General features: G+C 46.2%; 1 protein-coding gene across 1 annotated transcript in view; it reads right to left on the bottom strand.

Annotated features, from left to right (window-relative positions):
* The window catches only part of SLC24A3 (solute carrier family 24 member 3), a 1,490,020-nt gene that overhangs the window by 527,075 nt on the left and 937,020 nt on the right, over positions 1–25,925 (bottom strand). The window contains exon 5 of the mRNA XM_078648964.1: positions 19,490–19,574. Within this exon, the coding sequence (XP_078505090.1) occupies positions 19,490–19,574 (85 nt within the window). The remainder of the gene's footprint in view (positions 1–19,489; positions 19,575–25,925) is intronic.

Genomic DNA, 25,925 nt, shown 5'->3' with positions numbered 1-25,925 from the left:
TGGACTGGAAAAAAGCATCCTAGGACCGGTTTTGGGGTCTCACCCCTCATAGGCCCGGATAGCAGAGAGCACGGGACCCACGTCTGGGCATACGCGTCTCTCGGGGTACAAATGAAAAAAACAACAATTGATGGACAGAATGCAGAACAATGTCATACATTCACCCCTGTACAGAGATCTGGGCCTAAATCCATCAGTTTTATGGAAGAGGTGTGGCGCCGCGGCTAGGGCGACTGACTCGGGAATCTGGGGATCACGGATCGATCCCCGGCACCGGCGGCAGATTAGCCCAGCACCATGTGACTCTGGGCAATAGCTTGCTTAATCTTCCCAAGGCCCTCAGCGCCTAGAGACCCTTACGGGTGATTGTGCGCTTTACAAATGTGGATTATATTGTGCTCTCCATGCTTACACAATGTACCCTGCCAACTGGGCTGTCCAGGGCCTATCATAGGGATGATTTAAATGTATTAAAACAGAAGGTTTGGACGGGACAAATTGTTTATTTTGCCAGGTCGAAGTAGCAATTCTAAACTGCACACACAGGCTCTGCAATTGCAGACCTGAGACATATTTAAAGAGCTACCTAAGTGGGTGGCACAATCAGTGCTGCAGACCTACAATTAGCATTTAATTTACAAGCCCTGGGTACATGTAGTGCCACCTTAGTAGGGTCTTATAAGTAAGTAAATTAAATATGCCAATTGGGTATAAGCCAAGGTAACCATGTTTAGAGGAGAGAGAACAAGCACTGTAGCACTGGTTAGCAGTGGTAAAGGACACAGAGCCGTAAGGCCAGCAAAAACAAGGTCAGTAAAAATAGAGAAGGAAGGCAAAACATTTAGTGGAAGATCGCCCTAAGGCTGACATGTCTTACATGTTCTCATATCAATGCTCAAGGTTGAGGAGCAGAGTCAAACCTTGTGATTTTTAGGAGTACTCATACACTTGCTCTTGCTCTCTTTGTCTATGTCCGGCTCTCCCATTAGAACTAACAGTTGATATTGAGGTCCACCAGACCATGCCCAACTCTCCCTATAAGAAATAAGCAGGAAATAAGAATACAGTGATTGCCCCCTGTCAGCAATTTGTGTTGTGCCAGTACAAGTCAGGATGGTATGATTGTCTTTTTTGATCCATTTGTGATATTTCCAGCTGGCCAGGGTGAATGGATTGTTTACTTTGAAATATGTGCACAGTTCTCCAGCACGCTTACTCATTGATTGTCTCCTTTAATATGTATGCACTACTCTCCTGTAAGTCGCAGAGGGTGGTTGCCCATTGGTCCTATGACTTGTGTTCCCCTGCAGATGAGGGTGAAGTGATTGTTTCCTCTGCTGATCCTGCATTCCTTATTGAGACCCAGCAATTGTCGCCTTTGAACGATTACTGAATTTCTACTGTAGTCCTATGTGAAGTAGCTGCCTCTTCCAATCAATGTGTGGTGTACCTTTGTAGACTAAGACATATTGATTGCCTACATTGATAAATATGAAAACATTCTCAGTCATATACCAGCAAAAGTGTGGTCTCCTCTAATCAACTTGCAGTGTCCTGCCTGCATTTTTCTTCTGTAGGCCTGAGCACTGCGCTTCTCTTTTACAAACACTATGCAGTATTCTACTGCTAATCAAGTCTTAGTGGTTGTCCCCACTGTCAATATGTGAAACTCTCTTACAGGCCCTATAGGCAACAATGTTCTCCTCTGATCAATTTGATGTATTGTACTGCACATCATGGGAAGTGCCTGCTCTACTGATCAAATTGCAGGATTCTGAATCTCTAGGTAAACTGTGTATCTCTTCTGATTAGTTCATCTTATTTTACCAGAAGGCTGATAGTACTGCTCAATCTGAAATTATGTAACAATGGGTTAAAATATCTCCCTTTTAAGCGCCTTTCTCAAATCCATTTTAAAGTGCCCATTTCTTCCATACTGCCTGCATTGTTCATCATTTTAATTTGGTTTGAAGGTTATGTTCTCTCAGCCAATTGGAACTCAAAGCTGATGTTGAAATATTCTATTCTCTGGCAGAATTCCTTATCAAACGTTTATGGACTGCATGAAATGAATGAGAAGTGAGACAGGATTTGTGGGGTTCAGAAGGATTCTCTGACCTTCAGTCCCACAGATTATGACATACATGCACCAACAAGCAATCACACCACCTCATACACCATAATACCACCACACTTCACACCAACAGACTCACAAAAAGATGCATACCATCACGCCTCAGCATACCCAGATTATCACACTCATTCTCACTGAAGCTTTCATTGCTGTTGCCTGACTGCAGCTTTTCATATAATGTGAAGAAGCTTGTACTTCTGCTGCACATGCTGTACCTGTTTGAGGAAATGTGCACTATTGTTGCCTGTGATGTGTCTGTTCTGTGTGAGGGGACATTGCACTGCTGCTGCCCATACTAGATACTGTGTGGTTTGCATGTCAGATTATCAGTAACAAAAATATCCTCTGTTTGAATGTTTGTTTATTTTTTACAAGGTTATTGTCCCGTAGAGTGTAGGTTTTCTATTTCTAACTCCAATTGAGAAAGTATTGTTGCCTACTCCTACCACACTGGCCATATTATTTTCCTGGTAGGCACCTTGGTGCCCTTTTCAGAAGGTACCTGGCTCCTGTAGGACAGGGCGACATCTTTTAGTGGGTATTAATACCCTGTTATTTGCTTGGGCTATGCAAACGGACTGGGGGCATGTATGCATAGCAGATACGCACAATAGGCGCGCCACTCGGCACGCCAAAGGCAAGCCCGTTTGCTCCCATCTGCGCTCGGACTGCCCGCAATGCCAGCCTATTTCTGTAGTCACAAAGCTTTGGAGCTTTTCACCATAATAAACTTCAATGCTGACCATATATATTAATAAAAACTGAATCAATGCACAAGAATGGTGATAAGTGGGATACCACAATTGTCATACTTTACCACTTTAGGACATCTTGAACAACTGGCCCTTTAAGTTTGTAAACCCATAATGTGGATTATAACTCAGGAATCAAAATAGTAACAGTTGTAAAACAGTTTAAAATGTCATAACTGCCTGTCTGTCTTTCTGGATGTTTTTGTCATGCACTAAGCTCTTATAATGTTTTTAGAAACTGTCTGTATGTGAGTTTGTAATCAGTGTTGTATATATTAGTTGTAAATATTTATTCATGTACATATATATGTATTTGTTTGTTTAACAGCCCTGAAGAAGTCCTATAATAGGACGAAACGCGTTGGCTGTATTGTTTTTTCTACTCAACGAGAAAATGGAATAAAGAAATCAAATTGAAGATCTTTGCCTACGTTATCTATTGGTCTTGAACCTTATAATCGGTCCTATTTGAACTACTGATTTAGTGCACCTGTGCTTTTTTGTTTCAAATTGTTAAATTCCTGAGGGAATAGGCATTGTGACAGTGGGTGCCGTTTGGTGTGCACACTAACCCCTATAAGAATAGAAGGGGTAAGACTTTAGGGGGCACTAGTAGGTTAGGTGCTGGCAGTGAGAAGGTTCCACTGTCCTCTAAAAACTTCATTCGTGCCCGCAATGCCAGCCACTCTGCCGGTTTTCCCCTCCAACAGGTAACTCTTCTCTGTTACTCACAACACAAATTGCTCTCTTTTATGGATCATGGTAAGCAGTATCCAGGACCCACGTTGGTGTTATTGGTTCCTTTAAATCTCAGGACCTGCACTCATTGTAATCTTACTTGTACTAATATTAAAATTCAAGGTTTAATCCCTGCCAAGCATTGTTCCACTCTTCTTAATTCTAGGTCTACAATTTTAAATGCGACACTCATAAACACCAGATCACTTGTAAAAAATGCCTTAGATTTCATAGATGTTATAGACTCTAGTGCATTGGACATCACAGAGACTTGGGCTGACACTGCGTCGGCCCCAGAACTCATTATGGACTCTACCCCTGAGTTTGCCATCTCTAAGTTAGATCGCTAAAAAAAACAAGCATTGGAAATGCAATAGGTCTCGGATTTATTTTAGTTAGAGCAAATGGCATTGTAAATGGTAATGTCTTTTCGCCATGTGTTATGGAGTGTATGCATGTGGTGTGTAGTGGAATTATGAGGGTTGGATTGGAATTGTAGCAATGGTAGCATGCTGAGCTTTAGATGATTATGTTTAAAAGTAAAGTTCGCAATACTGCGATTGCTACAATAGTTAATTGTGGATGCGTTGACAATTGATGTGTGTACTGATGGCTGGTGGGGTGTGTGCACGGTGGAAGCGTGCACTGACGGCTGGTGGTGTGTGTCTGGTGAAAGCGTGCACTGACGGCTGGTGGTGTGTGTATGCCTGCTGAAAGCATGCACTGATGGTTGGTGGTGTGTGTGTGCCTGGTGAAAGCGTGCAGTGACGGCTGGTGGTGTGTGTGAGCCTGGTGAAAAGTGTGCTTTGATATCTGGTGGTGTGTGCCTGGTGGAAGCGTGCACTGGCGTATGGTGGTGTTTGTGCCTAGGGAAAGCGTGCACTGACAGCGGGTGGTGTTTGTGCTTGGTGAAAGTGTGCACTGATGGCTGGTGGTGTTTGTGCCCGGAGAAAGCGTGCACACTCACACACTGTGGCACTGGAAACCCACATACTGATCACACTGCATACTCACATACTGATCACCCTGCATACTCAAACACTGCTCACCCTGCACACTCACACACTGCTGGCCCTGGACACCCACATACTGCTCACCCTGGAAACGCACACACTGCTCACCCTGGAAACGCACACACTAGTCACCCTGGAAACGCACACACTGCTCACCCTGCATACTCACACACTGCTCACCCTGCACACTCACACACTGCTCACCCTGCATACTCACACACTGCTCACCCTGCACACTCACACACCCTGCACACTCAAACACTGCTGGCCCTGGACACCCACAAACTGATCACCCTGCATACCCACATACTGATCACCCTGCATACTCACATACTGATCACCCAGCATACTCACACACTGCTCACCCTGCATACTCACACACTGCTCATCTTGCACACTCACACACTGCTCACCCTGCACACTCACACACTGCTCACCCTGCATACTCACACACTGCTCACCCTGCACACTCCCACATTGCTCACCCTGCATACTCACACACTGCTCACCCTGCACACTCACACACTGCTGGCCTGGGACACCCACATACTGCTCACCCTGCATTCTCACACACCCTACACACTCACACACTGCTGGCCCTGGACACCCACATGCTGATCGCCCTGTATACTCACATACTGATCACCCTGCATACTCACATACTGATCACCCTGCATACTCAAACACTGCTCAACCTGCATACTCAAACACTGCTCACCCTGCACACTCACACACTGCTGGCCCTGGACACCCACATACTGCTCACCCTGCATACTCACACACTGCTCACCCTGCACACTCACACACTGCTCACCCTGCACACTCACACACCGCTCACCCTGCATACTCACACACTGCTCACCCTGCACACTCACACACTGATGGCCCTGGACACCCACATACTGCTCATCCTGCATACTCACACACCCTGCACACTCACACACTGCTGGCCCTGGACACCCACATACTGATCACCCTGCATACTCACATACTGATCATCCTGCATACTCACACACTGCTCACCCTGCATACTCACACACTGCTCACCCTGCACACTCACACACTGCTCACCCTGCACACTCACACACTGCTCACCCTGCATACTCACACACTGCTCACCCTGCACACTCACACAGTGCTCACCCTGCATACTCACACACTGCTCACCCTGCACACTCACACACTGCTGGCCCGGGACACCCACATACTGCTCACCCTGCATACTCACACACCCTGCATACTCACACACTGCTGGCCCTGGACACCCACATACTGATCGCCCTGCATACTCACATACTGATCACCCTGCATACTCAAACAAAGCTCACCCTGCATACTCACACTCTGCTCACCCTGCACACTCACACACTGCTCACCCTGCATACTCACACACTGCTCACCCTGCATACTCACACACTGCTCACCCTGCACACTCACACACTGCTCGCCCTGCATACTCACACACTGCTCACTCTGCATACTCACACACTGCTCACCCTGCACACTCACACAATTCTGCTGGCCCTGCACACCCACATACTGATCAACCTGCATACTCACATAATGATCACCCTGCATACTCACACACTGCTCACCCTGCATACTCACACACTGCTCATCCTGCACACTCACACACTGTTCACCCTGCACATCCACACACTGCTCACCCTACACACACACACACACACTGCTCACCATGCACACTCTCACACTGCTCACCCTGCATTTTGTATTCCCGGTCTACTCCCGACGGGTTCCCTCCCCCAGAAGACAGTATGTTAATCTGAAAAAAACTAGTTTGGAGGCCCCCCTCCGTTTCCTGTGAACACCCCGTGCCGCGCATACTGTTGGTTGATGTAGACTCGTCCTATGTGTGTGGGAAGCCGGAGCTCGCCCAGGGAGGGCGCTGAATAGGTGCCAGAGCCGCTCATCGCTCAGTCCTCCCGGGACCCCTTTAGCTGCCTAGTGCCAGGTTTAAATGGGCCAAGTTAGGAGAAGCGGCAGGAGAGGCGGCAAAGCCTGCTAATGTGACTCGTGATGGTCTGAGCCCCAACACCAAGGGAAACCAACCTCACACATACCCCCCCCCCCCCACCCCCAATGGCAACACTCCTCCACAAGAATCATTAACACCTGGGTCCCGGGCACAGGAGGAGATCTGGGCAGAAGGGGAGGGCAGGTGAATCCCGGCGAGAGAAAGTGAAGGAGGGAGAGAAAGTGAGGGGCAGGAAACACAGAAGAGAGAAAAGAGAGCACGACAGAGCGCGGCAAGAAGATGCCGGGCAGAGAGCATGTGCAAAATTTCTCAGATAAGAGAGTAAAGGGGACAGTGGAGGAGTGAGGGGGCAGGGGACGGGCCACCTCACTCTTCCCGCCCAAGAATAGGGTAGCTTGTGCCCATCCCCAAAATCAAATGCCTTATGTAAACTAATGGGGACGAGGGATGAACCCGGCAGCCTTTCATCTCTGCGTGCCTTAATGACGCAGCCCTTTGCTGTGGAGATTCACACATTGGGCGGCCCGCATTGTTATTGGTTGGAAGGGGTCACTTAGCACATGGAAGCGGCCTCTCGCGCAGGGCCGCGCCGTGTGATGGGCCTCAGCCAGCGGCACCAGCGGCCAGCCTCTGCCAGGGGGTGATGTATGAGGCGGCGGGGTCAAAAGTTCTCCTTTACAGTCAGCGCCGATGGGCGGATGGGAGCACCGTCGCTCAATTTGTGAATGTGTTCCTTCTTGTCAGGAGAGGATTTGCCCAGTGATTGATTATGAACTCGAGTAGGCCTGGATTTGGAAGAGAGTCGGCCTCTGCGTATGCGCCGCGTGAGAGCCCGCTCCTATTATGTTGTTAATGAATGTGAGTCAATAATTAGCACGTGGTTTTTAGATTGCCTCATTTCTAATGCAGAAAAGCGAGCACGAGGGCCACAGTTATGAAGAGCTGGACTTTGGACTATGCTCAGAATCCACCAGTTTATCAATGGTCAAGTAAAACCAGTACAAAGCAAGCAGCACTTCAACGGATCGCGAAAGCGATCCAATTGTAAAAAAAAAAAAAAGCCCGCAGTGGTGCGCGCGCGCCACTGCGAGCATATGTTTTGAATTATCGTGGCTGTCAAGCCGCGATAATTCAAAACATATGGCCTCTGGTGCGCATAACAGACACCAATAGGCCATAGGCGGAGCTACGCGACCGCCAATGGCCGATTGCGTGTTCTGTTAAAAAACAGCACGCACGCGAAGGACAATGAAAATGGACCTTGGAAATAACACGCACGAACTGCGTGGAATTTCCAGGTCCATTTTCAAAACGCCGGGAATAGGACTCTCGCTGCGCGACACTTCATGCGCAGTGTACGGCAGGCCCGAGCCCTAAAAAGGAGCGGGGGAATAGCGATCAGATATCAAGACAATCTAAAAGCCTCTTTTGGGACTTTACGGGCTATCCCAGATTGTGAAGCATTAGCTTTTACAATATCCCTCACCACCATTACTCTTTTAATAGGACTTTAATGTATAGGCCACAGGGCCCTAGAGCAACCTTTTGAACAACAGTAGCCAACTGATGGATATCAAAGTGCATTCCCCTGATTTCACCATTTTCGTTGATTTTAACCTGCATTTAGAAAATACTTTAGACAGAGATAATATTTTTACAGACCTTTTGGAAAACGTGGGTCTTATGCCATTAGTTAAAGATTTCACACATGCGGCTGGCCATTGTTTAGATGTCATCTTCTCTGACAATCCTTACCTTATAGTCTCCTCCATTCTGCCTCTTGCCTGGTCTGACAATTCGGCGGTCACATTTCACATCACTTTGGAATCTGAAGGGGATTCTGTATGCTTTATTCCCCAAAAAATTATAAGCCGCCCATGGCATAAAATCACCCCGCAGACCTTCCAGGTGCATTTAACTCACTCTTTACCCGAAATTCCTGTTGACCTGGATGAGGCTACAGATTAGGTCACCACTAATCTGAACATACTGGCTCCTATAAAAGCCATTAACAATAAAAGGACTTCACCGTTGGATCCCAGGTTCGATGACAGTCTTAGAACTCAGAAACAAGTTTGTCGTCGGCTTGAAATAAAATGGCGTACCCAGTAAAATTCTAAGCATAACATCTCCTATAGAAAGCCGATTCAGGACTATAAGAGGAAGGTCGCTACTGCTAAAACATGTTATTTTACAACCAAAATCAAGGCGTCTCTTAATATCCCTAAAGAACTTTTTGGAACTGTAAAAAAGTTGAGCAAGCTTCCTGAACCCAAACGTACCGGAGCCGATCAAAAATTTCGTAACTCTCTAGGAGTTTTCTTCCTGACTAAAGTATAAACAGTTTATGACTCATTTGACTCCATGGACACTCTAGTAGATTATATTCCCCTCTCTCTGAACTTATTGTCCAGAGACTTCTATCTCAAATAAGGTCAGGATCCCCTTGGGATCCCTGTCCTCTAAAGTTTCTTCACTTAGTGCCTGACGTCATCGCTAATTATCTTAGAGCCATTTTTAATCAGATCATTTTGGACGGTTATTTCCCCAAAGAGTGGGAGAGGGCTTCCATTCTTCTTTCGTGAAGAAACCCAATCTGGAAGGCAAAGATCCTAACAACTGAAGGCCAATCTCTCTGCTCCCTTCTCCCGCAAAAATTGCAATGAATATCAAACACTCACTTTTCATTAAGAATAACAATCTCCTTGATGTTACACAGTATGGCTTTAGAAGCCAACATAGTACCGAGTTGGCTCTGATTACTGACACATTTTGGATAAGGGTGAGAAGATCGCCTTGATCCTGTAGACCTATCCGCAGCGTTTGACACGGTCAACCATGATCTTCTTATTGATCTTCCTTCTGCCTTGGGCATCAGAGGTAAAACTCTCAAACTTCCAAAGTCTTTCCTCTTGGATAGAGAGCAGTTGGTGGAGCTAGGGGAGTTTAGTTCTACCCCCTTCTTTCTTCTGTGTGCGCTCATCATTAAGCCTGACACTTTTCAACCTTTATGTACCACTCTTGCTACTCTAATATAATCATTTTGCTTTACAGTGGTGTCATATGCCTATGACACGCAAATTATGGCATCTCTGGATGGTAGTCCTGATTACACAGCTTCAAGATTCCATGAGTGTATGCATGAATTTGGAAAGTGGATGTCCAGTAACTATCTTAAGTTGAATTCGGGAAAGACAGAGGTTCTACTTTTTGGATGGGACACCTCATTCTGGAAACCAAATTAAGGGACGCAGAAAATGGGATTTCTTCCTATCCCAAACAAATGTACGACGATACAACGCATACATTCACAATGCATGCCTTTACAATGCAGTTTTTACATCGCAACATCTTTTACAACGCATTCTTTTACATAGCATGTCATTACATCGCATTTTCAGAAACTATCTTTACAACGCATTCCATTACATAGCATTATACCTTTACAACTCATATCATTACAATGCATACCATTACATTGCATTTCAGGTAAGTGATGGATAGTATAGGGGTAATAATTACTATTCTAACTCCAGTGAGTGCAACAGTAGGGTAAGTGTTGGATAGTGTAGGGGTAAAAATTACTATTCTAACTCCAGTGAGTGCAACTGTAGGGTAAGTGTCGGATAGTTTAAGGGTACCATGCGTTTTAATGGTATGCGTTGTAAGGACTTGCGATGTAATGCCAGCGTTGTAGTGACATGCATTGTAATGACATATGTTGTAGTGACATGCAATGTAATGGCTGCGTTGCATTGACATGCAATGTAAAGGATGTTGCGATGTAATGACTGCTATGTAAAGGTAGTGTTATGAACTGACTACGTTGTAAAGGTTGTTTCCCATCCCAAACACCAAGGTAAAAAAAATTGAGGAGTTTATTTTGATGACAAACTTTCTGTTGGAGGCCATGTAAATGCAATAACTTCTTATTTTCTTATGATTAAAACTCTTAGGAAAGATTTACCCTTTATCCCTTCTGACCTGCAGAAATCTGTAGTTTTGGCACTCATATTGGCAAAGATCGATTACAGCAGTGCACTCTATTTAACATGCAATCAAGATTTTAAACAAATTGCAGATTCTTCAAAATGTGGCGGCACGCCTTTTGATTTCTGTTCCAAAATATCAATCGGTATCTCACGCTTTGCCATTATTGCACTGGCTTCCAGTCAGAAGACAAACTGAATTTAAGTTCCTCTACATTGACTTTAAAGCACTGCATGGGTTTGGTCCAGATTATTTTAAACAAAGATTTCTTTGGTATGTCCCGAACAGGCAGATTTGCTCTTCATTGGCTTTTAACTTGGTGATCCCCAGGGCCAAAGCAGCCTCTTGGGGGTGGGGAGGGTAAAAGCTTTGTAGCTGGAACTCCTTGCCTCTGGCTCTCAAGAAAGAATCTCACCTCCTCTCCTTTCGTAAACTCGTAAACACCTGGTTGTTTAATAAGTAGCGTTTCTATAATTTTCTGGCTTTGTACCATCCTAAATAGCCCTTCCTCTCCCAAGCGGAGTACCTGTGCCTAGACACCTCTGGGTATTAGTACGCATTATAAATTCAAATTTCCATTAACTTCTATAATTTTCATTATAATTGGGACATGAAGGGCCTGATTACGATCAAATGTGTTATTTATCACCTCTCATAAATATCAATACCACAAGGTACTTTTTTAATAAAGAACACCTATTGCGAGTTCATGGGGAATAAAATGCAGATCTTTGTGTTTATCACACCAAAATCTGCATGATGTGGTAAATACTGTACGTATTCCCTGAATAATTTCGGCAGGTTTGACCTGCCGAAATTTAACAAATATTGAAGGTATTTAACACATCTGATAAATAGCGGATGCGTTAAATTACTTAATTTTTCATTCTGACCCATGTGTAAATACTAATGGGTCGAAATAGCACGAGGAACTCATAATCAGGCACTAACAGCCTGATTCATCAAGAAAGGAAACAGCGACTCTCAACTAGCGAATCACAGCGAATCGCAAATGGAAAGGCGCAGATCGGAATTCATCATAGATAGCGAGTAATCTAAGCGATTCGCACACGGGCGCTAAAATCGATAGCGAGAAAATGAAATCGCCGAAAAAGTCGCAAAAACCCAGATATTCCGTCTCTATTTAGCGCCACGCAAATCCACATTTGCGACATCTCGCCAGTAGCGAGAACTCACCAACGGGAAGTCGCTTTACGAGCGCCGTGATGACGTCGCAACCAGGAAGCAGCCAGTTGCCACACCCATTCTGAACTGCGAGGCTGACCGCGAGTCTGCAGCGAAACTGAGAGCTCCTACCGGGACACCTCCAAAGTAGCGCTAGTCACCCTTTAGCGACAGTAGCAATGACAGAGGAGACTGCACCCGGGCCCAGTGACAGCGGGCGCAAGAGAAAGCTCAAGTTTACCGAGCCGGAGTTGGAGCACCTCATCGAGGGAGTGGTTGAAAACCACGCTAAACTCTTCGGAAAGGACTCCCGGAGGGTGCCAGAGATGGAGAGACGTCGCATCTGGCTAGGAATTTCTGCCAAAGTGAACGCTGTGGGCGTGACACACAGGTCACTGGACGAATTAAAGAAGAGGTGGTACGACCTCCGAGGTCGTGCCAAGGAAAGGGTGGCAGAGAGGCTGGGCGAGACATCTGGTACTGGGGGCGGAGACCCTACTGTCCCTCCCAATACCCCCATGGAGGACCGCGTGGAGGACACCCTCGAGACAGAGGCATGCATAGGTGTCACCAACCTGGACTCATCCCGACCCAGCCAAGACAGCCAAGGTAAGTGGCATGCGACTGCGACCCTGTCCCCTACCAATGGCCATGGCCCTATAGCCTCCCATATGCATTCCAAGTCATACAAACAATGCACATGAGATCATGGCCACAAGCAATGTCGGACATGTACACTGCCCATAATGTAAAATAACCCCAAAGCAGCCAGACGTAACCCAAAATGAGCTATCGCTAAGCTGTACGTGTGACAGATACATGGCATTAATGTAAGTCCAATTCCCCTCACAGGTGGCGGCGACTACAGCAGCGACAGCGACATGCTGCAGATCGCTGAGTCAGAAGAGGATGCGGAGGAGGTGCCAACACCAACACCTCATGCACCATCAGGCGTAGCCCCACACACCGCAGCCAGGCCAACACCAACAGGTCCAGCACCATCATTGGCAGCACCAATCCCTGCAGCCAGGGCCAGACCAACAGTGCCAGCAACATCCGGCGCTGCACCTAACCCTGCAGCCAGGGCCAGAGCAACAGTGCCAGCAACATCCGGCGCTGCACCTAACCCTGCAGCCAGGGCCAGAGCAACAGTGCCAGCAACATCCGGCGCTGCACCCAACCCTGCAGCCAGGGCCAGACCAACAGTGCCAGCAACATCCGGCGCTGCACCCAACCCTGCAGCCAGGGCCAGACCAACAGTGCCAGCAACATCCGGCGCTGCACCCAACCCTGCAGGCAGGGCCAGACCAACAGTGCCAGCAACATCCGGCGCTGCACCTAACCCTGCAGGCAGGGCCAGACCAACAGCTTCAGCACCATCAGGTGCTGCACCTTTGCCAAGCACAACTCCACCACCCGTGGCACCATCTACTCCTGGTGCATCAACTGCGGTGACTGTGCACACACCCACTGTGGACAGCCAGCAGAGCAGCCATGTCAGGGCTTCCCACCATGACACATCACACAGCAGCAGGAGGGGGATGGCTGTGCGCAAGCCAGGCATGAGCACTGAGCGTCGGATGCTACGCATTCACCAACAGCAGGCACGACGGCAAGCGGCCATCCAGCTGCAACTACATAAAATTGGCCGCAATGTGGCCAATGTGGGTGATAGTATTGAGCGCATGGCGACGGCCATGGAGGCCAACACTGCTGCAGTTATATCGCAGCGCACCTCCGCCCGCCGACGCCACCGGCAGCTCCTAACGCGCCTGACAGCCTACACCCGCTCAAATTACATAATGGGGAATGCCACCTCCCAGCTATCACGACGGTGCCTGGCGCAGCAGCAGCAGCTGATACAATGTGTCGAGGATGTTGGACGGGTGCTGGAGCAGGTCACCACTGCGGTACTGGCACTCCATCCTACTGGTGAAGGCAATGTGGGGAGGGACGACACCAGTGAGTGCGCCTCCAGTGCCAGCAGCTTGTCTGCCTCAATGGTTGGCGTGTTACGCCGCAGCACCAGGCCCACTGCAGGGACACGTGCCGTCCCAGAGGAAGAGCCAGAGCGTCGTTTGGGGGCTGCGCGGCGGAGGCGCAATTGAGTTCCTTGCAAGTTGCCTAGATAATGCTGATGAAACAAGCATGTCCAGTGGCTAGTTAGGAGCAGTATGGCGCAATACTGCTGCAATATTATGAATGTATACTTTACGTTATTATTGTGGATTTAACAATAATATTTATTCATGCAACATACATGGGCCTCCTGTCATTTTTTACATTGCTATGCAGGAGTGAATGTTGGGTGAGTGGATTGTGGCCTTCAGAAACTGTTCATAGTGATGTGGTTGCGCCGTCTGTGTCCTTCAGCAGGGTTCTCCCCGCGTGCATGCCGCACATGTGCTGGTGGACGGTCGTCCCCTTCAGACTCACTGCCAGAGATCTCGACTGGTATCCGGCGCTTGGTTGCAATGTTGTGTAATATTGCGCAGACAGCCACAATGCGGCAGCACACATCAGGACTGTAGTACATGGCCCCACCTGTCTTGTGCAGTATGCGGAACCGGCTCTTGAGTAGGCCGAATGTCCGTTCTATACAATTCCTTGTCCGTATGTGAGAAACATTGTACCGCCGTTGCTGTGGTGTAGCCGGGTTGAGGTATGGGGTGAGGAGGTATTCCCGGAGGGCGTAGCCGCTGTCACCTGCATGTGAGGAGCAGAGGGTGAGTGCCTGAGCTGCGCAGCTACATCATTGCAATGTGTATTTGTTGACAATGTGTACTTACCAAGTAGGTGTCCTTCCCCAAATTCTCCCCTGGCCAGTCGTGTGTGGAGGCCGCTGTGCCGGAATATAAAAGAGTCATGGGTACTCCCTGGGTACTGGGCCACGATGTCAGTTATGGTAGTCTTGGCATTGCAGACCATCTGTATGTTGAGGGAGTGGTATGACTTTCGATTCCGGTACTTGTACTCCGTCGCAGCTGGGGGGCAGATGGCAATGTGGGTGCAGTCTATGCATCCTATCACAGATGGGAAATGGGCCACATTGTAGAAGTTTAACTTTGTCAAGTCCAGTTCCTGTTGGCTGGTGGGGAATCTGATGTGTCGGTGTAGCTGGGTGAGCATTGCGTCAACAAAAGTCCGGAGGCAGCGTGACATGGTGGGCTGGGATATCCCCCCTGCTGCGGCTACTATCCCCTGGAAGCTACCAGAGGCCAGGAGGTGCAGGCTACACAATACCTGTACATGTGTAGGCACAGCATTGGTCCGCCTTGTTGGGTGCTGCATCAGGGGGTCAAGGTCGTGTATGAGTTGAATTATCATGGCCCCATTCAACCGGTACTTCGCATAGATCTGCTCCCTGGTTTGTCCCAGCAGGGTGATCCGCTGGCGGAATATCCTCTCCTGTATTCTGCGTCTCCTCCGTGCTGCTCGCTGTAGCCTTCGCCGCCTGACCACCATGTACATTCCTGGCATTGTGAGACACCAACTGCTGCTGCTGTGTCTCCTTATGTGTGTTTGGTCAGCCCTGTCCCTGTTCCTGATTGGCCAACAGTTTTTCAAAATTTTCGCAAATCACTTTTATGGTTACCACCTGCTTTGGGTTGTCCTTAATTTGCGCGGCGCTAATGGAGATTTTGAGGTTTTTCGCTATTAGAGAATTTTCATGAATTCCGATTGCGCTAGTATTGCGAATTCGCTAACTTTATTCTCTAATTCCGTGCTTTGGCGCAAATTATTAGCGAATTCGCAATCTGTGTTTTGCGCTTTGGTTATTTTCTTCATGAATGCCGATTTGGGTAATTGCGGGCGCAATGCCATTTTTGCAGCTATTGCGCCCGCAATTTAGCTTCATGAATCAGGCTGATAGTGCTTTAATTAACTTTAGGAGATGGGATAGTCTGTTAAAAAATGGCAGATATCCCGTCCGCCATTTTGAAATGCTATGCCCTTGTAACAGGTTGGACAGGAAATCCGCCATGTTAGTGATGGAGTATCCTGTCTGTCAAACTCTAAATTAGGTCCTATTTAGGTGATATTTAGGTTAGGATGTTCTAGTGCCATACTGAAGAATTCTAATGAAGCTTGGTAAAATGAGCGTTCTGACTATACAAATGCCAAAATGATTTTCTTTGCCAATGTTTGCCTTTTCTTCTTATAGGTTTGATTTTACCTCCCTTTACACCTGTACCTACTAGCATGTTTTTAAAGAATATTACTTTTATATGTTGAAAGAGCATTATGACTGAAGAAATGAACAATAGGACAAACGTCAATCAATCAGGACATTTGTAAAGCGCACTACATACCCATGAGGGTCTCAAGGTGCTGGGGGGGGTGCTGCTACTGATCGAAGAGCCAGGTCTTGAGTAGTCTTCTGAAGGCCAGTAGGTCTTTGGTCTGTCGTAGGTTGGTGGGGAGGGTGTTCCAGGTCTTGGCGGCGAGGTGGGAGAAGGATCTGCATCCAGCTGTCGTTCTTCGGATGCGGGGGACAGCGGAAAGGGCGAGGTCGGCATAGTGGAGCTTGCAGGTGGGGATGTAGAAGCTGAGTCGTCTGTTGAGGTACTCTGGGCCGTGTCGTGGAGGGCTTTGTGTGCGTGGATGAGGAGCTTGAAGGTTATCCTCTTGTTGACGGGAAGCCAGTGTAGGTCTCCCAGGTGGGGAGTGATGTGGCTGCGGCAAGGGATGTCGAGGATCAGGCGTGCCGAGGTGTTTTGGATGCGTTGCAGCCGTCTTAGGAGTTTGGCCGATGCTCCTGCGTAGAGGGCGTTACTGTAGTCTAGCCTGCTGGCGTCGAGGGCCTGGGTGACTGTTCTTCTTGTTTCAGTGGGGATCCATTTGAAGATCCTGCGTAACATTCGGAGGGTGTTGAAGCAGGAGGAGGTGATGGTGTTGACCTGCTTAGTCATGGTGAGGGTGGAGTCGAGGATGACCCCCAGGTTACATGCGTGGTCTGTGGGAGTCGGGCGCTTCCCAGTGCAGTCGGCCACCAGGAGTCGTCCCAGGCCGAAGGGGTGGACCCATGGATGAGGACCTCCATCTTGTCCGAGTTCAGCTTCAGTCAGCTGTTCCTCAGCCAGTCGGCGACGGCCTTCATTCGTTCTTGGAGGTTAGTTTTGGTTGTGTGAGGGTCAGATGGGTGTCGTCGGTGTAGGAGATGATATTGAGGTCGTGTTGATGGGCGATGTGGGCGAGGGGTGCCATGTAGATATTGAACAGCGTCGGGCTGAGGGACGAACCCTGGGAGACACCGCAGATGATCACGGTGGCATTGGAGTGGAAGGGGGGAGGCGAACGCTTTGGGTTCTGCCGGAGAGGAAGGATGTGGTACAGTCCAGGGCCTTCCCTTGGATTCTGGCGTTGTGTAGGTGTGTGCGTAGGGTGCGGTGGCAGACTGTGTCGAAGGCGACTGACAGGTCCAGGAGGATGAGCGATGCTGTTTCTCCGCTGTCTAGCAGGGACCTGATGTCATCTGTGGCGGCGATGAGGGCGGTTTCGGTGCTGTGGTTGCTGTGTAAACCGGACTGGGATGGGTCCAGGATTTTGTTGTGTTCGAGGTAGCGGATCAGCTGTTTGTTGACGGTGACCTTAGCCGGAAATGGGAGCAGGGAGATGGGCCGGAAGTTCTTGAGGCACTTGGGGATCGCCTTTGGTTTCTTGAGTAAGGAGTTGATCTCGGCATGTTTCCAGCTTTCCGGGAAGGTTGCTGTCTCAAAGGAGATGTTGCTTGCTGAGATGGGGTGCGATGGATGCGCTGTCTTTGTTGAAAATATGGTGGGGCATGGGTCTAGCGGTGAGCCGGAGTGGATGGTTTTCATGATATCGGTGGTGTCCTTGTCATTGACGCTTGTCCAGGAGATTAGATGGTTGGTGCGTGCGGTGGTGGTGGGGGCAGTGGTCGTCGGGTCGGTCGTGGCGTTGAAGCTGTCGTGGATGTCGATGATCTTGCGGTGGAAGAAGGTAGCCAGTGAGTCGCATAGGTCTTGCGACGGCGGGATGTCATTGGCGTTAGACCTGGGATTGGAGAGTTCCTTCGTGAATACAATACATATATTTAACTATGGATTAAACTATAATGAACTATAATAAACTTGGAAAACAGTTCATAAAACTAACTTTTGCATCATTCTCATAAGAAAATGAAAATGAATGCATTGGAATGCTCCTCACCTATGATCTGTAGAGTTGTATTATTATATTAATATATTTTTCTTTGTACCGAAGCATATCGAATAAGAGATTAACTACACCTGTGTCTATCAAGCCACCAAGCTAAACAACTAACCGAATTTTAGACCAATTAATCACACATTTCTTATGAATTTTCCTTTCACACCCTAGATACAAACCACAAAGCACACCTTTTTCCCTGCCCATTCAAGTGCAATATTTGAGCAAAAGCCCCTTGTGAAAAATGTATAGAATTATAGTAACTAGAAATGTACATATTACATGAACAGCAGCAAACAGCAAACACCAATAATTCCAGAGGACACAGTTTGACTCTCAAAAAGCACATTGACCTTAACATCTGCGCCTAAGTAAACAAATGTCTGTTGGTCAAATGTTTTTGTGGTTTATTATATTTGTTCCAAAGCATTTATTTGGACATTTTGTATTCCAGGAAAAGGCAAAGATTATAGATATTAAATGAAAACTTACCTGGAGACGTATTTCAAAAAAGAGAAAATGAAAAAGCTAGAGGTTGAATCTAGGAGAAATTCCATGTGCGGACCTCTCTATGCTCGGTCTTCCTGCCCGGAAATATTCCCTTCTGTTTTTTTCAACATAACCAATTTTTAAAGATATCATCCAATATTGCATAGTCACAAACAAACTTAACTTTGTAAGCAAATGAGGTATGTTGTTTCAGCTATGTTCTCTAAAAGTAAATTGAACATTTCCATTTTCTATTAGTTTTATTTGTTACGAATAAATGAATGTATCGTGCACCACAGGTTTGTCTTGCTCTTTCTTTTATGTTGCATTTCTCTTTGAAATTTGATCAAACTATTTTTTTTTTTTAATCGAACCTAACATTATGAACAGATACATTTTGAACAACTCATTTAACATGATAATATAGAGTGAGTAGGACTGTTATGGTATGTCACGTGCATTTATCTAGCACCATTCTACTTGTCCTGTGGCGCATTCAGAAAGCAGTGGTGGCTCGCAACGGGAGTGTTGCGGGGCGGTGGGGTGAGGCAGGGCAAGGGAGGGGCAGGGTAGAGGGTAGCGGAGTCAGACATACAATGGCAAGGAGTACAGTAAGTAAATACATTAATACAACTATTTACCTTGCACTCGCTTGCACATAGCCGAGTTGGCTATGCAGAGAGCGCAAGGTAAATAGGATTATTTATTTATTTACTTGCTTTACTCCTTGCCATCGTATGTCTGACTCCAGTAACCCCCACCCTGCCCTGCCCTGCCCCTCCCTGCCCTGCCCACCACCCGCAGCACTCCCTCTGCGAGCCGCCACTGAGAATATGTATCCATTACGTAGTCAGAAGAGCACAGGTGATAACACAATTGAATCAAGCAATCCGGCTCTTAATTACTATGACGTTATAAAAAGGAGACATATAGCACTTTTTAAAATCTCCAAATAAAATAAATAGACATCAGACATAGCAATGTGAAATGAGTCTGCTTTAAAAAAAATGCATATTACCTATTACAGACGTAAACAGTTCTGGAGCAGAACTTCCAGCTGCCATGAAGGTTGCCCCAGCAATATCTTCACTGAGATGCAAGCGCTGAAAAGACACAAATAGAAGCAGATGAGCATAAGTTATGTTTCCGTGACAAATGCTGGGGCTCAGATTTACTAAATGTTTGTTATGTTATGTTATGTTAATTTCGATTTATATAGCGCCAAATCACCAACAGGTCTCTTAGCGCTTGCTTTGGGAACCCGTCCTGGCTTTCCCTGCGAGATAACCCCTACTGGGCATCCCCAAGGTGAAGACCAAGCATCCCATCGCAGTGGGGCCGTAGTGGAGATTAAGCAAGCTATTGCCCAGAGTTGCAGAGTGTGAACCCATGATTCGAGTAGGCACCGAGGCAAGAATTAATCGAGTCCGTGGACATTTTGAGCTCAAGACCCTGCCGCGTCGGGAATTGAACCCTGGCCCCGGGTCTGACCTCTGCATCAGGGTCTGCCTCCTCTAACCAGTGAGCCACACTTCTCCACTATTTGTGTCAGGGTTGGGTCACATTTATGGCGCAGTCACGCAGCAAAATCTATTTGGAGATTTATAAAGCCACGTAAAGCCCTCTACGCAGCGCATAACGTTACTTGTGTTACCTTGTTTCAGGTAGATGTTACATGGGTGGAGCATAGGCTTTCCTGCACATCCACCCATGCATGTTGATGCAAACCCATATTTACAAAGACTTGTAAACATGGGTTTGTGCCACAATGGTGCGCCTACCTGAGGTTGATATATCAAAGAGAAATGACTTTATTTCTCTATAACTTTGTGTTTGCATGTGTGCTGCATTCTGCAGTAGACAAACAAAGAGGAATAAGAATCAAGAGATGGGTTTTGTGCAGGAAGGTACCCCTTCCCATACAAACATTATCTGAGCTTAACACAGGGACTCTTGCACCACGGCAGTGGTGAAGGTCAGTCTAAAGTGTGCCAGTGCAAGGAGACAGCTGAACTGCACCATATATGTGTAAGGATGGGGCAGTTCTGCTCTTTCCCTTTCAAGCAACGCAGCGCAGTAACTTCCCTTGCTGCAGTGTATTGCGTGAAATCTTAGTATATCCGGCCGTAGGTTTCTTGCCCAGAGTGAACATGATCAACAATTTTGAAGAGCGCAAAAAATAGAAACTCAAATTTGTACCATTTCAGTACACCTCAAGTCTTCATCAAACATAGTTTTTCAACAGGCCTTGTCATGTATTCCTATAGGTTCTGAATCGATCCCCCTATTCCTGACCCTATTCTGGTTAAACTAACTATCAAGTTAACTAACAGTCAGCCCATGAGGCAAGAAAAGCCCCCATGATGCAGATACCGTTATCTGACGCAGTCACACTACGGCACAGGAACGTGTTATCTGATTAGGTCATAACGCTTGAGATCTAATTAGACAAGCGACATTCCTCCAGCCCCTGATAAGGCATACGACGTTCTCATAACAAATCAAACCTATGACAACCTGGAAAATCCGTGCGGCCATTGTTTTGATTTCACAGAGAACTTCAGTAAAAGAATGTGCTAACGAGCAAGTCGTATGACATCTTTATTGACGTATCTATGTCCATCCTTACGTCAATCTCGGCACCTTTAAGGTATAAATATTGCCGATCTTGCCCTATGCAAACACACGCGTGGTGACGAGACGGAGCAGCCATACTTGCCGAAGCCCAGAAGCAGAGCAGACCCCGTCAAAAGCGTTTCATAGCAGCCTCTGTATATGCAGCATACAATGAGGCCTGGAAGGTTAATCAAATTGAAACAGCAGAGAGAATACGGGAAATTGACCGTATTAATTTGGAAAAATCACTTTCTGTAGTGGACAATGGGTTAATGACTCTGTCCTCCAGAATTTTTTCATTGGACAGCATTGTGTCTTCAGCAATCGATATATTATCGCAAGACTTACTGTTATTACAACATGGTCAGTCACAATTGCGTTCTATTGTACAGCTTGGCTGGACGCTACAAAATCTGCGTTCAGGCTATGTGCCTTGGCGTTTAATCAACATAACGTCACTATTCCAAATCTTTAACCTTACTGATAGACAAATCGGTATGGCGCAGAAGGGTGCTGATTATACAATCTTGAGCATTGAAAAACTAGAAAGATTACCAATGACAATGTCAGAACGACCTGTCAGTGAATGGATAATCCACGGAATCATAAATATTCCAATCTCAACCTTCAGGTTTCAATACTGCCAAAAATATATACAGGCTGGCATGTACGAGAAATTGGGGAAGGGGTACCTTAAAACAACTTGGATCCTGCCCTATTCACATGCATGTGTCAGTAATAAAGGACAGAAAGTGTTTCTTAGTGGCAACAATTGTGCCATGTCACTAAGCGGCACGCTTCTGTGTAACGGAATAAGTTTGCATGGAGCCTGTGAAGGGAATTCATACAACCTTTCATGTCACCAGCAAGGCGCACCTGCAACTGAAATAGAACCATTCTTTCAAAGACTCTATAATGGGAGTTACATTCTTATTGTAGACCGCAAATGTTGTAGTCTTATGCCCGGGACTCCTTATCTAGTCACTACGACTGCGAAGGTCAAGTGCTGTGGACGTTCTTTGTTCCCCAGCTCCTTTCCAGACAGGGAGGCAAGGGCATGGCCCAGTTTGAAAATTACTTCTATTCGAATAGATACTTTAAGCAGAATGAAAACAGTGCTTCTTCAGACGCCTACAAGGCTCACGTCATCAAAAGAAACGTATGATCTACAAGTCGCAAGGACGACTGCAGAGATACATACATTATTATCGACTAATTCCCCCATACATTTCGCGGAAATCCTGAGCGAAATCTTAAATATTTCTGATACCACTGGGGTCTCAAAGGTATTTAAGACAGTATTTTCGATGGCATTAACACCATTCAAAACCATACTGGGTATTTTTCCAGATTTCGTCCATTCGATTTTTGGCGGACTTCCCCTGATCCTGGGACTAATTGCAGGAATCCTATTCTTAGTCCTTATTTTTCGTTATGGCAACCCATGTCACAGATCAAACTCTCGCGACAAATGGAAGAAACAATCCTAGCCATTGGATACCGGGACCGGATATCAAAAATCCTGGGACTCTCCCGGCTTAGAGACCTGAACATGACTTGGTTTCTATCATTTCGACCAATGTGGCAAAGATGTGTTTTACCTGTATTGAGGTGTCTGCTATGCGGAGAAGAATGCGTGTTAGACACCTGTCTGACGCTACAATCGGATGCGCCAGTGGATGCAGATACATTGTTGGTTCCTACCAAGGTTCACGCTTTGTGCTGCCCTCAAAGGCTGCCAATCCTGATGACGGCATTCGTGGAATCTTCACCACTACGATTGAAGAGTAGTGAAGTTCAAGATGAAAGCAGCATCGATCAGGTACGACCTTCTGTCAGCAATGCGAATCAGAATGTCAATGGAGACAATCATGCGCACGAATGCATGGTTACACCTATTTCCGACTTAGTGGAACTTTCCCATGAAGCTGTTGACAGTTTTTTCGAAAGCCTTAATGATATGATGTTCTCTCCAGAACAGAAATAGAGACTTTTGAGCAAGCTCGCACACGGCGTTCCCTGAATTCGGCCTTTAACTTTAAAAATAAAGTCACATGAACAATTTTTCCCACCAGTTCACGGACAACAATTTTTTAGCAGCCCAGAATTATTTCTTACAAAATTTTCGGGACACTTATCTTCTGCTTAAAGTAAGAAACTATTCCTAGAGAACTAAGATTTCTATTTTTAGATACTTTATAAACTTTAGTTGCCCGCTGGTATGTTCAAAAATATTTTATTATGTGATGAAATGGTCTCGAACTTTCTTTCTGTATAGCCATATTAAGAGCCATTTCATGTGTATTTCTCATATACCAAATGAGCAATAATGTCTACAAATGCGTGTTTACTTTAGCGTTTAATTCATAGCTTAAGTGCATACAATATATATGACTGCAATTTTTCAGTATATTTGAAAATTTCAAAATGCATTTATGTATTTTGGGGTGGGGAGGTATACACTATACTCTATAGTATGTTGTACTATGTTATACTATGCATAGATTAGTAAATATGACCATAGTTAGCGTGGAGTGGGTGTCATGTATTCCTATAGGTTCTGAATCGATCCCCCTATTCCTGACCCTATTCTGGTTAAACTAACTATCAAGTTAACTAACAGTCAGCCCATGAGGCAAGAAAAGCCCCCATGATGCAGATACCGTTATCTGACGCAGTCACACTACGGCACAGGAACGTGTTATCTGATTAGGTCATAACGCTTGAGATCTAATTAGACAAGCGACATTCCTCCAGCCCCTGATAAGGCATACGACGTTCTCATAACAAATCAAACCTATGACAACCTGGAAAATCCGTGCGGCCATTGTTTTGATTTCACAGAGAACTTCAGTAAAAGAATGTGCTAACGAGCAAGTCGTATGACATCTTTATTGACGTATCTATGTCCATCCTTACGTCAATCTCGGCACCTTTAAGGTATAAATATTGCCGATCTTGCCCTATGCAAACACACGCGTGGTGACGAGACGGAGCAGCCATACTTGCCGAAGCCCAGAAGCAGAGCAGACCCCGCTAGCAGCAGCCCCGCCTTCCTGACGCGCTGAGAGACGCGCTGCTATCTCCTGCCGAGAGACCCAGCACCGGCGCTTTCGGGCAGCCCTCGCAGGCAGCCTGGAATATCGAGAGCAGAGAAAGAGATACCATTCCTCATTCATCCTAACTTCCAGGTACAGAACTGAATAACCCCTCACAGAGAATTCTTTAGCTATTCACTTGGCAAAAACAAACTTAACTTAAACTGTAACTTTCTATTCCCGCCCACGCATTAGACTTAGGTCAGGTACACGGGGTAGGCGTATTTAGAAACACCAGTTGAGTACGTTTAGTCAAATGTATATGTGTATGTAAATATATTTTAATCATTTTTAAACATCATATGGCTCAGAAACCATATCAATGTTTTTACAGTATTATTTTATACTATTGCTTTTAATGTATGCACTTTACTTAACTATAAGTATTGCAATAATATCCATTTCTCTTGTACGAGAAAAGAGACTGATCAATAAATAATACCTTTTTATTGAACACGCCCGTCTCTTCCTTTTCTCTACAATCTGATGAGACTAAGAATGCACGTACTGACTGAGTAAAATAATTGCCTTGTGCTCACACGACTCTGGAGATACACTCTTGATTAGGGGAGAGCAAAGTTGTCATGTTCTATGGTTGTCAGAAACTAAATCCCTTCTTGTCTAATCAGGGGAGTTAATTCTTTCCTGAACATTCGAGAAAGTTTCTAGCGAACTCTGAGCTACGCTGGCAAACCCAAAACTTAAGTCTAGTATCGACAGTAGTAGACCTAGTTAACGTCTGGCCTAGGCCTTTACTGCTGTAGGTATTATTCCAATGCGCAGAGCCTATTGGGAAGATAGGAACTACACTACATGGCGCCCAACGCGTTTGGAAAGGGCGATAAAACTAACGTAAGACATTTAGAGTAACTCAGTCGTGCTTTCTCACTCAGACCCCTTTTCCCAAATACTCCAAAGACGTCTGGAGTGGGTGAAAGGTAATATCCTCCAAAACCTCGCAGGAGGGAACTCCTATGTATGGTTCTTGGTACAAGTCAACGTTGAAGGATACACTGTTCCAAAATATTGTGCATCTAAACTTTGTTCCATAAGAAACCTGATCTGCAAACAAACAAAATAACCATCCTGTCAGTAAAATGGTAGACAGTGATGATGAAAGAGAGACAGTTAGATTAGCAACTGAACTCGCAGTAGCTGATGCTACCATGCAAGACGCAGACCGGGATATAATACTCATCCCGGTCGCCAAAAGGAAATCTATAACCATAAAACTTATAGAAAATGGACTGACACCTAGAGGTGGCACAGTCATATTCGTAATTGAGGCACACGAATATCGGCAGACAGAGGTATATTATTCATGGATACATTTTCCAGCAGCAAATGCTGTAACAAAGTACTTCCACTATTACAAAATAGAGGAACCTCCTAATGAGTACACTCCTTTCGAGGAGGTGGAAGTACCACTCAAATTCCAAGAGCATTTGCTCTTATTTGATGGCGCCCTAAAACATAATAATCACATCACCAGGCTCGGTCCTTTAGGAAGACCAGGAGCAACGTGGCCGGTCTTAGCCGGATACACACCACACCCAGACATCGAAGGGATGTCTACAGGAGAGCTGTTAATACAGCTAAAACAATTACTAAAAATTCATAGACAATTAGTCCAGTATGTAATGCGGACTTCAACAATTCAGCCAGCGATTAAACTTCCACAGCTGACCCCTCACCAGGGGAACACAAATAAAATCACACCACAGAACATCCAATCCTGCC

This window comes from Lissotriton helveticus, chromosome 6 (genome assembly GCF_964261635.1).
Source record: "Lissotriton helveticus chromosome 6, aLisHel1.1, whole genome shotgun sequence".
NCBI lineage: Eukaryota > Metazoa > Chordata > Amphibia > Caudata > Salamandridae > Lissotriton > Lissotriton helveticus.
Note: the sequence above shows the minus strand (reverse complement) of the source record. Positions and strands in the feature narration are given on the sequence as shown.